Here is a 13,924-nt window from a genome sequence, read left to right on the forward strand (position 1 = left end):
TATCCTACTTTTAAAGAAATAATTGACGGCTAAGAAAATTGATGGGATAAATAGAATAATAGTTCGGTGCCGAATAAAGCGACGTGGTACAGATTTTCTAAGCCTCGCAAAATAAACTTCGCTTTATTCGGCACCGAACTAGTATTCTCTATATACTTCGAGAAGATCTAAATTATGCAATATTATATGACAATAACAATGTAAACTTCTACCGAGCAATTGTTATTTTCCATTTGTCAAAAACCACGTACATCATCACGATCATAATTTTAAATATATAAAACAACAACTCACAGGCACGTTTTTTAATAAATAAGTTTACCATTTAACACATGAATTTTATAGACGCCGCCGTTTGTTCTGCGCATATCGCCAATCTCGTCAGATATTGTCGCCACGCTGAACGGACATTTACTTATGAAGACAGCGACACACTAGTAGTTTAACTTTTGAATACATAGACAGCATGCACATTTTATAAACATTGAAATTGAAAGATTAAGATAATCGTGCCCCACTTTGGGTGAATGCGTGTTTTCTAAAGAAATTATATTTCTGATTCATAAACGTTCTTTCAACATGATTGATTTGGAATGCTTTTAACATAAGCACTTGATTTAGAGATAAGTATGCATTATAGCAAGGCGCAAAGTTTGTTGTGCTCTTGATATTACTTTCAGTTGACATTCCATTTCAGGAAACATTCTGATAGAGGTAGAAATGCTAGTTCGGTGGTGTTTCATCTGCAGCAGTGGGTGCCCAATGACTGTGTTCAATTGCCGATTATAGCCGACACATTGCAAATACTGCAAAATGAGTGTACTCGAAACGGATTATTTTCCTGAAGAAATACACAATGCTACCAATCGAACATATGACAACGTCTATGATTTATACGCAGGTGACGAAGAGCAAAGCTTCATGATCAAGTTTGGAAATGGCTTCTACTTCTTCGTTACTCCAGTTATTCTGATGGTGGGGTTATGCGGTAATTCTCTTTCACTGTGTGTGTTTTTCTCTAAGAAAATGAGACGGATGTCAGCAAGCAGATATTTAGCGGCATTGTCAATATGCGACTTAATGACTTTGATATTTTACGTGCTGAGTGAATGGCTACGACGTGGATTACCGACGATAGCTCCGGGCTATTATGTGTCGTTCTTGGATACACCAGTGGTATGCCAAGTATGGCTTCATTTCAGTTACCTATCGCGATTTTTATCTGCTTGGCTTATCGTAACCTTCACATGTGAACGTTTTATTGGTGTGTGTATGCCACTGCGGCGGCGAAACCTAGGATCCCTCAAAGAGACTAACAGAATCATTACAATACTGTTAGTTCTTTCGTGTGTCCTTGCTATATACAAACCGCTAACAAGTGAGGTTCGGACAATAAATAACATGACCGCATGTACAAGTAAAGTTTCATTTGAATTTGAAGCGTTCGTTTTGGACAGCTTGTATGCGCTGATTATAACACTTGTTCCGTTCGTTATTATATCCACGTTGAACATTTTAATTATTAGAAAGCTTCTTAACCGAAAGAGGAAAAACAAGTTCAATTTGGTCACAGAGGAAAATTCTATAAGATTAGAGTTTACATTTATTTTGTTAGCAATTTCATTTTTCTTTATTGCGTTGAACTTGCCGTTTTTCTCCATGTGGGTAAAACAGTTTTTGCATTCGCATTACTTGCACTCAACATTGGACCACACGGATGATCTTAGCTTTGAATATTGGCAAGGAGTAACAAAAATTACGCGAACAATTTTCTACATAAACTATTGCATCAACTTTTTCCTTTACAGTATCACAGGGGCTTGTTTTAGGAGACAATTACGAGCACTTTTCAGCCGATCTCGTAATTCTCGCAGATCATTGCATCGATACCAACCTACTGGATATGGCACACAATCGACGAATGTAAGGTCCAGAACTTCGCGGGTATAATGAACATGTAATGTATTGTTGCAAGAGCAATGAAGTGCGAGTTAGTTATTAATTATAATGATTAAATAACACTAAGCCTCTTTTACTTACATTTATATTGCGTCCACAAGACGTGATGTTTTATATGTGTTTAAAAAAGTGTTTGCGGAACCGAGCGCTGCTTTATTTATCTTAAACGACAATCGAGTGTATGCGTAAACAAATTTAAAGAGGATCATATCGGGTCATATTACTCGTGATGGATTAGAAAACGATAGCCTTATACGTAGATTAATATTGCTAGAATATTTTTACAGATAAACATGTTACTACAGATCAAGCGTTTGCGATATTGTAACTTTCCTAATAAAAAAATATGTATGGATTTGTTACAAAAGCAATCTGCAGAGTTGAATCAATCCTGGTTCAAGCAGCTGTGTAACTTTGTACGTACGTACAAAAAAGTACAAGAAAGTACTAAATTTAAAATCTTCTTGTAATAATGAATGTAACAAAGATCTATGTCACTTATGAAATTAAATCTTATCAAATGATCCGGTTGTAAATACGTGTATACTAGGATCGTTAATATGTTATTAATCGACCCTTGTCTGTAAGAATTTTAGCGAGCATATCCTCTCGCAAGAAGATCACATCAGCTCGATGCTAACTAGCATTAATTGATGCAATCAAGTTGAGCAAACAGCGAGACGGAATACGTAAATGCTCATTTAAACCCTCATTAAAACGTACATCAAGTGATGATTGTTCACAAAACAGATATAACCCAAAATGCAGATGTTATTTTATATGTTACCATTATCATCTCGCTCTTACATGCAACAAAATTGCTGCAATTGTTCCGTCAGAACTTAAGTGATGTTAGCATAGGTCGTATATATTTATTAACTAAAACATATTGTTGTATGATAGCATACTTAAGGTTATAATTCTTGTAGGATTTTACTCATTTGCGATTATTGTTATTCCCTACAGCAGAAATATTACGCATTCATCACTTATAATGTACTTACATTTGTATTTAACCCCTCCTGTAATAACTATATTAATACATAATAATAACATTGTCAATATTGCATTAAACATGACCGTTTCTTTGCTGTTTGTTTAGTGATATTCTAGCGAAGCTCACAGTCCGTTAATGTTTTAAATGTGAATTCGTGTGTACTAGCACGTGCCGACTGCCTTGTGATTGCATTTGGGATTTGTTGAGTGAAAGTCAAAGTTATTTACGTTTGGTTTCAGACACATATCTTTGGTTTGATTGATGAATGGAATTGTGTTTATATGCAGATTGCATGCAGACCTATTGTTGATTATATTTTGGAACCAGTCAATAAAAATACAAGCAGGTGTTGACAATAATTTGTTTTCTGGTAATATTTATCAAGTTGCATTATTCCTGTGTAAACATAGTCATTCTTGACAGAATTGAAGGTAGGTTTAATGCATACATACATTTGTTGTATTATCATTTTTATATACACGCCATTATGCTCACAATAATCCCCACTTATTTGCTGCTTTATACTATAATAATAAGTGTGGTATTAATTGTGAACTGTCCTCATAGTTTACGCTGCACATATACTTTGTTGCATATATATTTCTATAAGGTGTGTATAGGCTGGTGATATTTTATGTCCCGAAAAAGATTCAACTGAATTAAATCGATGTTACATAACAGATACTTTTGTTCCAATCAAAAAATAAAGCAACTGATACTTTTCAGTCACTAATAGTATACGTAAACTATTAATGCTATTTGTGTAAATAAGCAGCGATTACTTTTTACATTTTTATCACAGAAAACAATATAATTTTTTCGTTATTATTCATAGACGGATGTTTTAAATATATTTATAAAGTATTCAGGAAGTTACAAATTTTAATGTATTTTCTTAAACGTGCTAAATCAAAATAAATCTTAACTAGCATTTCATTAATCAATTTGTACACGAAACACAGTTTAATTTAATTCCATCTTTTCATCGCTTTAAACTTATTTTAAAACAACAAACCACCAACATTTAATGCGAACGCAAGGGTTATCTATAGATCAATTATTATGTTATCTAAAGAGCATATGGAAACATAGTGTCACAAATGGTAAATATCATGATTGTTTTATTGATCTTTTTTTACAAACCGTGTTCGAGTTATAAGATAGTAAACTAGTAAGTTTTAAATTGTGGGCTATTAACAATGACATCGTTTAATAAACGTGTAACGACGTTCCGGATATGTCGGACATATATTCAGAGGTTATTTTAATTTTCGATCATTTACTTATATTTATTGAATAACCTTTCTGCTGTCGGCATATTTAATTTAAACCACGGTGTGTTTGTAAGTCACGTTTGTGGATTTCGTGATTAATTATGGGTTAAGTGTTAGGTTAAGATATCCACAAATTAATTTAAACACGCAAAGCTATGTATTTACCATATCGAGACCATAACGCCTGCTTTAAAGTGATATTAAGGGCATCTAAGAGTTTATAGGTGTCTATCGCAACCGTTGTTTATTTTTTGGTGTTTTCACTTCATATACAGTACACTTATATTTGTTAATGCAGCATCAACATACTCAAACAATATCCCGGAACGAAAAAAAAACAATGCATTTAAAAATCAACCGTACCTTCGTTTGACAACTGATCATACATGTACGATGTGAACCTAAATTTACTTTAAGTGCAGATTCGTTCATACGACACACAGACACAATTTTGTTTTACGGATTATTTCGGCTAAGAGGACAGGGTGAGTCATGTAAAATATCGTATAATTATAAAATATGTTTTTAATAAACAACTGGTAGCAAGATAAGTTGCAGATAATTGGTCAGTAATGACATTTTAACTCACTCTTTTGACCTGTTAATTCTTTTCAGCTCAATTCAACAGTAAAAAAATGCCCATAATATCACTTTAATCATTCTTTAAAATTATAAGTCCAACGTACGGCAATATAAGGCATTTATATTGTATGGCCTATTTGTCACATACCTTCAATGAAAGACTACCTAAACAAAATTACTGTGCCGATAATGTTTCTAGAGATTCATTTTTCCTTCAGATGTTTCTCCAATTCTAACCTAACTATGCCTCGAAATGAAGCAATCAAATTTAAGCTAATAGGCAATGATGAAAAAAATGAAATGTGCATTTTCAAGAAACCGAAGTACCAAAATAATTGAAACCAGAGCTTTATCAGCAAATAAGAAAACATTGTTTTGGATTTCATGTACATTAACGGAATCTTATTGCTCCAAAAGAGCAACCTTTGTTTAAAGGGGCCTTTTCACAGATTTTGGCATTTTTTAACTTATTCATTAAATGCTTTATATTGATAAATGTAAACATTAGATCGTAAAAGCTCAAGTAAAAAATCAATAATAAAATTTAAAAAAGGAAATGAACATCGCCCGGAGTAGGTTTCGAACCAGTAACCCCTGGAGTCCTGCCAGAGTCCTGAAGTAAAAACGCTCTAGCCTACTGAGCTATTCCGCCGAGTACACATACGTGACGCATTTTATACCTTATATAAGCAATCTTCGTAGTAATACACAATTTAACGACAAAAACAGAACTCTCCAAATTATTCAATCGTTTCGCGTTGCAACGCTTTATAATTTTTAGGTTTTATAATTGTCAAAAGATGCATATAATGGCTATATTAGAGCATGGTAAATGTTCAGTATTACTGTTTCCTCACAAATATCATAACTAAAACGAAAATTTGCGAATCTGAAACAACTTTTTTCAATTTTGTCAATTTACCAAAGCGCGAAAAGATCCCTTTAAATGATGGCCTAATATTTTTACTTGTGCACTGTGCAGATTAAAAAGGTTTGTGAATGATCTTTGATTTTCACCCAGACAGATTCTGGCAGTAAAAGTTCTAGATCGAGAATTCGTTGTGGACTCAAAAACGATGAAGTGTAGACAATGAACCCACCATAATGTGCATTTTTGTCTTTTCTGAACATTGTATCGAAGCCCTCAATTTGTAATAAATCATCACCGATATCATGTGACAAGTGTGTTTCGGTGAAACATAAAAAGCTATGTGTACATTCAGAAAATGTGTCTCGTATATAGTTCATCTTGTTTCTTATGCTTCGAATGTTTAGGTGAGAGACAGTGCGACATTCAGGGTTTACAGGACCAGGATTACATTCAATATTGCCGGATAATAACAGGAGAAAACGTAAAGAAATTATATAAAAACTTCATTGACTGGAAGCTATGCAGTAGTTGTCATGGAAAAATGTTGGCACATTCGTTTGTATAAGTGACGTACCGCTGGCAAGTGTATAGATATAGATGAACGCTGCTAAGTTCAATGTACGTACGTAATATAAAATATTGCAAAGCACGTGCCTGGTAAAAAGCATGACTGACGTCATAGATTGCTTGAGAAATGTGACATTAAATAGAAATGTCGGTCTCAAGTTGACACCCCGGTTTCCGTAATAATGTAGACCGATTTCCTGTCGCCACTGTGCTATGTCGTTACCCATTGGGTGGTTATATCAATGGAAAATAGAATTGGTACAAGCGACAGAGAAGGCGGTCTAAAAAATATATTTGCAAGCAAAAAGTGTTGTTGCAAAACATTTAAAAGAAATTAATCTTGTATGGTCGAGCTAGCCAAAGGTATGAAACATAATGCAATAAAAACATTAAAAAAATAACGTACCGCATCGCGCACTATCACATATAGCGTCCCCGTTGTCAGCGAAATATAATAATTCTAAATGACATATTGAAAAATTTAAATAGAATTGAGTATAATTAAATTAATTAAATAAACGAATGTTTCAATTGTTTTTCTCTTATACAAGTCTTAAGAGTCTTTCCATTTGAGAGCGGTCAACATAAAAACAACCTAGCGCTTGATACAAATAGCTGTATACAATTTCCATACATAACATACAGTTGTATCAGTGAATTAGAAAACAATCAGTACGATATATAGAACAAATAATATAAAAAAATCAACTGTTCTTAAAAACACACACAGTGGTATCAGCGAATTAGAAAACAATACATATTTTCGATACAGAACACAAATAATAGCATTTTTTAACTGTTCTTTAAAAATCACCAATACTTTTAAATGTTTGATCCGGAAAAAAATTTACACCTGGCAATTTATGTATATGTAAGGTAAGGGGTCTCAAACAATTTAAAACAATAACACGGGCCGTATAATGGACGTTAAGACGCTTTCCCTTAGCAATTAACACGGGACGTAATCAAAAAAGGATTACCTTCCCTATCCCCCCATCAGGATTTTACAAATAGCGATTTAAAATAATGTACCTGGCGTCGGCGCTAGTTAATTAGCATATGCTTTTTCATTCATACCTCGATGCATTTGTGCACGATTTTGATTTGCAAATTTGTACCATCATCAAAATAAATTATCAACTAGTCCCGGTCAACAATAGTTCTTGTCGGAGCTCGCCTACGACTGATTATTTGTGCTTGCCTCGTTGCGTTTGTGCACTATGTTCATGAGTACATTTTACCTTTATCAAGAAGTTATTACTGAATCAAAAAATCTAATGCAATAGGCAAAGTTAAGATTTATTTTAGAATTAATCGTAGGTTAAAGTCAACAACAATGTTTTCATAAGTGCGTTTTACTTAATGTTTCATAGGTAAACACCAGTCAAAAGATACAATAGAATTTCATATAAATTGATTGAAATTGCTTAGTTCAACCCAAATTTCAAATAATAGCAAAACGAAAACAAAAATCAACACTAAGCACGAAGAAGATACAATAATATTCTCATTAAACTCGTTTAGTAACTTCGCTCTACAATGTTTACAAAGATCACCACCTGGTATGAAAAGATACAATAAAATTTCTCGTTGATCGAGAGCAATTACGCAGGTTAGCAAAGTGTCCAAAAAACAAGCTCAATTATTCTATTTAACAATATTTTACGATATAATTATACTATTAAGTGAACTGCATTGTGGTATGTCAGGTAAGTGTTGTTTTGTCAAAGTATGAATCAAATGTAATCATAAATAAAGGAGTTATGGCAATGTAAGCACAATTTATTAATTTGACCTTGAGAGTCAAGGTCATTCAAAGGTCAAGGTCAAATTAAACTTGCCAGGTACAGTACCATCATGATAGTAAGACAGTAATTGAAGTTTGAAAGCACTAGCCTTGATACTTTAGAAGTAAAGTAGATGTAAACACAAAATTAAAAAATATATTCAAAGTTATTAATACAAAAAAGGGCCATAATTTCGTATAAAAGCCAACCAGAGTTATGCAACTTGCCCTGTACAGTCCCCTTACGATAGTTAGCGAGTGTTCCAAGTCTGAAAGCAATAGCTATGATACTTCAAGAGTAAAATGGACCAAAACACAAAACTTTACCAAATGTTCGATTATCTAAGTATAAAAGGGGCCATAATTCTGTCAAAATGCTTGATACAGTTGTCAACTCTCGTTTATAGATTGGGATCATGTTGGTAAAGAAGTATGCAAAATATGAAAGCAATATGTCAAAGGACATAGGAAATATTTGGGGTAGTACGCAAACTTAAACATAGATTTATCAATGATATGCATATTCTAAGTATAAAAGGGGCAATAATTCTGTCAAAATGCTTGATACAGTTGTCTGCTCTTGTTTATAGATTGGGGTCATGTTGGTAAAGAAGTATGCAAAATATAAAAGAAATGTGTCAAAGGAAATAGGAAATATTTGGGGTAGTACGCAAACTTTAACATTTGCACGCTAACGCTAACGGGAACGCTAACGCCGACGCCGGGGTGAGTAGGATAGCTCCACTATATATATTTCATATATAATAGTCGAGCTAATAATAAGTGGCCTAGTAGGTTGACACGTGAACCCTTATAGATTATGGCTTATATGTTTGACAGGATACAGTTAGTACTGTTAACACTCGTAATAGGGTATTCACGGTTATTGAACCTCATGTCAGGTACACTTTAATATTTGTACAAGAGTGTAGTTAGTATGCACGGTTTGATGATTATACAATTTCGTGATTTAGCTGGCAAATGCACGATGTTAACTGAATAACACACCATATATGTGTTTAATAGCATAAGATTTGCATTTTGCAGTTTATGTGGATATAGGATATAGATTTAGTGCGTTCATTCTTCAGTCAAGCTTAGAATATGTTCTGGGTACCATTTATGATAAAATCGCAAATGGTATCAAGTAGATATTACAGTGTAATTACATATTGTGCATCAGCATGATCGTCTTAAATAAGGTATGTACACAAAACGTTTAATAGTGAGATAACAAATACTATGATACGAGAGTAGTTTTGAAGCACCATTGTACTATTAGTGTTTGTACTTTTAATGTTTGTACAGTCATTCCATGTGTTTAGCCAGTGGCTTACCATCTCGGATTGATGTAACTGTTGCCCTGTCGCGTATCAGAATGCTCTTTTCACCGTTACCGGAGTGATAAGGCAGAAGTCCATACACTTTGCACCCAGCGACCCAATTTTGGTTAACAGCTTGTTTCCAACCAACTGTCGGACTTCATATGCAAGTTCTTCATGGAATTTAGTTAGGTTCTCCTGTATGAAAACACCATCTTTTAGATTTCTCCGGGCTTCATATAACCTTTGACGGGCGCTACTATTTGTGAATTTCACTATCACTTTCCTCTGTTTGCCATCTTTCTTACTGCCGACTCTATGGCACCGATCAATGTCCGCTTTAAACATAACCATAAAGATCAATGTTATTAATGCTAACATGTCAAAATAAGTAATATTCCAATTATCTTCCTTAAATGAGAACATGTCATCTAGTCTAACATTGTTCCCATGAGCCTTGGACTGGCCGTTGCTTCGATTGAAATCTGGAAACTTCAGAACTACTGTCATCTGATTTCCCAAACGTTCAATACTTATATGTATTTACAAATAGCATTACTGGCATTAACTTCAAGTTTACTTATTCTGAAATTATTATTGGCGTCGCACTGAAGTGCGGCGACTCGTATGTAATACGTTTTTTTCGTTTATGGGAGGAGAAGTTATTTTACGGATCAATGTATATATTTTTGTTGTCAGAATAACTTGCATAGTGGTGATTTTTTGTGTAAATTAGTGTAAATAAGCACTGCATTTGTGCCTATTACATTTACTACAACATTTATTGCTAATAATGCAAAGCTAATTATTTTAATTAATAACTGATCACAGGGACTGAGCAACAATAAAAGATCACAGGGACTGGGCAAATACGCGAACCGGTGAAACTTTCTGGATTTGTATAAAAACAAAACTTCTTTGTTCCACTATCCTAGCAACCACCTAGTTACTAATAAAGGCGCTATAGAGCGCGAAGCGCGACACGTATTATTAATTGTAATAATGAGTCTTGATAAAGGACGCAGCCGCTTATCAATGAGGAGCACCATCACAGCACCCTAGTCTCATTACTATCAAGTCCTCCTACAGGGTGTTTTTTAAGAACCACAAATAGAAGGCCGCAGACCTGACCCGTATCTTGCCAGTGGTATGGACCCTTTGGTATGGACCTTTAACCCCGCTCACTATCCAGCGTTTAAACTTCCGGGTGTACATTTAAACCGACTATTAATAGCTTATTAATATCTTAGTTAGAAGGTGATTTTTCAAGGGGTTCTGTAGTGTAGTGGTTACACGCTCGCTCCACATGTGAGAGGCCCAAGGTTCGAGCCTCAGTAGAATCAAATTATTTTATTTGTGTTCTATGTTAACGTTTTGTTTTGATGTAGACATTTTAGTTTACATAAATATGGTCTTTTATTGTAACCATTTTTTGTTTTATCATGCCCATGAAATATATGTGTGAGAGGGTGGGGGGGGGGGGTTCGTAAACACATTAAAACTTTTACAGTGTTTTCATATCAATGAATACTCAACCCCTATCGTAAATGAGCAACGTAAGAATAAGTTCAGAATCATCTCCCCTTGAAGCTGAGAAAAATATGAAATTACGCTTACATGTTGAAGCAGATTTTTTTAAACCTACACAGTTCTGTTCCATTAATTAAAACTGCACACGGATGCCAGTAAAAAAAGGATACCAATGTAAATAAAATGAACTATGAGATAGTTGGGGGTTACAACACAAAATCATAGATAATGGTTCTTTGGGAGTTATAACACAACATCATAGATAATGGTTATTTGGGGGTTATAACACAATATCATAGATAATGGTTATACCAGTATCTTTTTCTATTTTGTTTAAAATAATCGGCCAATATATTAATATTTACAGTAGAAAAAAATCGTTCCATGTAACTTCATTGAGTGCCTTTTACACTGAAATTCCCGACGCTCTTATCTTGTTTATGTTTAGTGATAGCGTTACTTCGTGTATTGCGGATTCTGGAGTAAGCAATTATTCTGATACAAGTTCCACACCATATTTTAATATATGTTAATCATTGATCCAATGCACTTCCGTTCGGCAACTTGGGACGAACCGTGCAGTCGTCTCTAAATAATGTAGCACTTTGTCTTATCGCGCCTCTTTCAAATACATAATGTAATTTTAGGCATACATTTGTACGTCGTTTTTCAAGTGTCCCATTATGAAATGTCGATGTCGAAAAAATATCTAACGTCTCGTAAAAGTGTGACCGTTTTATGTATAATTAATTGAGCAATAAATCGTGTACGGTAAATGTAAATGTAGGCATTCTCAACTACTAGATTGCTTATAAAAGTCGCACCATTTATTTTTTAAACCAATCGTAAATGACAGTCAGTGTATATGTGTGCTTCACGTAAAGTATTGTGCGATAAGACTAATAGTTGTCATTCAGCTATTTGTTCGGTTTATTTAGGTTAAACATCAATCAAGATTCATATTAACTCATACGATGTATGCGACATGTAAACGCTTTACATATTGATGTTTTTTGGTGTGGTTTTACAGATGTATAGCTTATTTAATTTAAATGTGTATAAGTGCAATGAAACCAAGAAAACAATCGACGACAAACAGGCTTGTTCAGCATCAATGATTGATTCTGGTAAATCACAAACAATTGATAAAAACATCGGAATTATAATTTCAACTTACGTACGAGCTATGGATGACGTTGAAATGCACATATATTACATTATAGCTTTCAAATAAAGTACTCGGAATGGTGGCGAAATTTCCAATATTTCTCTTACCATACCAGCTCGCAATTGCCAACCGAGCGTTATCCAATATTGTTTGAAGTGAGAAACAAGCAGGAGATGATGATTGCCATCCTGATGCGGATGGTCATATGGTTTTAACCGGAAGGAAAAATGTGGAATCTCGGGAGTAGTGTTTAAAATACGGGAAATTTAAATAACTACAGGAAGATTATTCAGGTATGTTTGAAGTATTGTTTTATATTTTAACAACTTCTTAAGTTACGTTTAATAACAAAGTAATTATTTGACCTTTTAAAAAGCTATAAAAACAAGTATTCCCTAAACACTATTTATTGGCCGCCTTGTAAATGAAATATTGGCTGTACTTGAACGATATACATAGATATGTTTTTATATAAATTGTTTCTGATTGCAATATATATGGTTGAAGAAGTAAATGATGTTCAGTATATATTTTAACTTAATATATTTTACAAACAAATATGATTGAGTGCGAATGATTTTTAGTTGCCTAAATTAATCATATATACTTCATATTCAAATAAGAACATATACATTTACTTGAGCGAATAGAGTATGTATGTAATAAATATTTAACAGTCAAGTATTTTAGTTTTTTCAGAATACATGTGAAATACACAATATATTCACTAAATATGTTACAATTTACATTTTTTATTAGAGAAGATCTATTAATAATGTATATATCTGTATTTCACTTGTCACGTAATTCAAAGGATGACAATTCATACACAAGTCCGATAAAATGTTGATTACGATTTTATTCTGCTTATTAACAAGTCATCTAAATGATCCAATAAATAAGATACATTCAGTAACATTAGAGATCGTACAATTTTGAAGTCTTATAATAGAAATTACTGCGGGCGGCCAGTCATTTTCGTGTTCGAAGTCAAAACTTATCTACACAACCAATGTTGATTTCCCGACCATTTTTATCTTATTATATGAAGACTGTCGTCACCTGGATCGTTATTATGTATACATGAATGCATGTTTGGTGACTTTAACAGGTAAATATAAGATTGTATCAATAAATTTAATTCTGTTATTTAATACAAGTTGAAACTCAACTATGAAAGGCTTATTTATGCAACCTTAACGGCTTTGTTGAGTGAAGTTTAATATTGTTACATTTTCTCCTGATAGACATCTGTTCACTTTAGCATATGTTTACTTTCGTCATTCGATACTGTCCTACTTATCTTAAATTCGTATGATATACATGTACCTATTACGCTACACACTTTCCGATTTAAAACATGTGATTTGAAAGAAAAAATAGCATATATGCTGTATTAACTTGGCATACATCGTAAAAACAATTCAAAGAGTTGCCAATAATGATCACAGGAACACGCTCTTCTAAAAAAAGCGAAAGCCACTTCTCACACTAGCAAATTCATTTAACGGAGTGTTGCACATATGGTTAATCGATTACCTTGGCGGAATTTGTGCTTAAATGTTTAAAATATAACAAAATGCTAACGTTAGCGAAATACTTGATAAACGCTGGTGACGAACGATTTGCATTGTACGTGACGGTGAAGTGTGTTGCGAAATTAAAGCTAAATATTGTCCTTCAAATGCGATTAAAAGCATAATTTGCGAACTTAAGGTTCATGGTGCGCATGTTATTTGCTTCTGAAACCGCACGAAGCGAATCGCTTTCTTACCGCCTCTATCAAGCGATTATAGATATGTACAAATGTTGCGTCATGGCAAAACTTGGGCAAACTTAGGTTTTCCTCGCAATCGTTTCTCACAATA

The 13,924-nt window shown here is 33.7% G+C and overlaps 1 protein-coding gene across 1 annotated transcript; it reads left to right on the top strand.

Moving 5' to 3' along the window:
- The first annotated feature begins 728 nt into the window (after positions 1-728).
- LOC127873457 (cysteinyl leukotriene receptor 2-like) lies at positions 729-3,271 on the top strand. Its single transcript, XM_052417338.1, has one exon. The coding sequence runs from the start codon at positions 814-816 to the stop codon at positions 1,948-1,950; it is 1,137 nt and encodes a 378-aa protein (XP_052273298.1). The 5' UTR covers positions 729-813; the 3' UTR covers positions 1,951-3,271.
- Positions 3,272-13,924: the final 10,653 nt, after the last annotated feature.

Source organism: Dreissena polymorpha, chromosome 3, assembly GCF_020536995.1.
Source record: "Dreissena polymorpha isolate Duluth1 chromosome 3, UMN_Dpol_1.0, whole genome shotgun sequence".
NCBI classification, from domain to species: Eukaryota; Metazoa; Mollusca; class Bivalvia; order Myida; family Dreissenidae; genus Dreissena; species Dreissena polymorpha.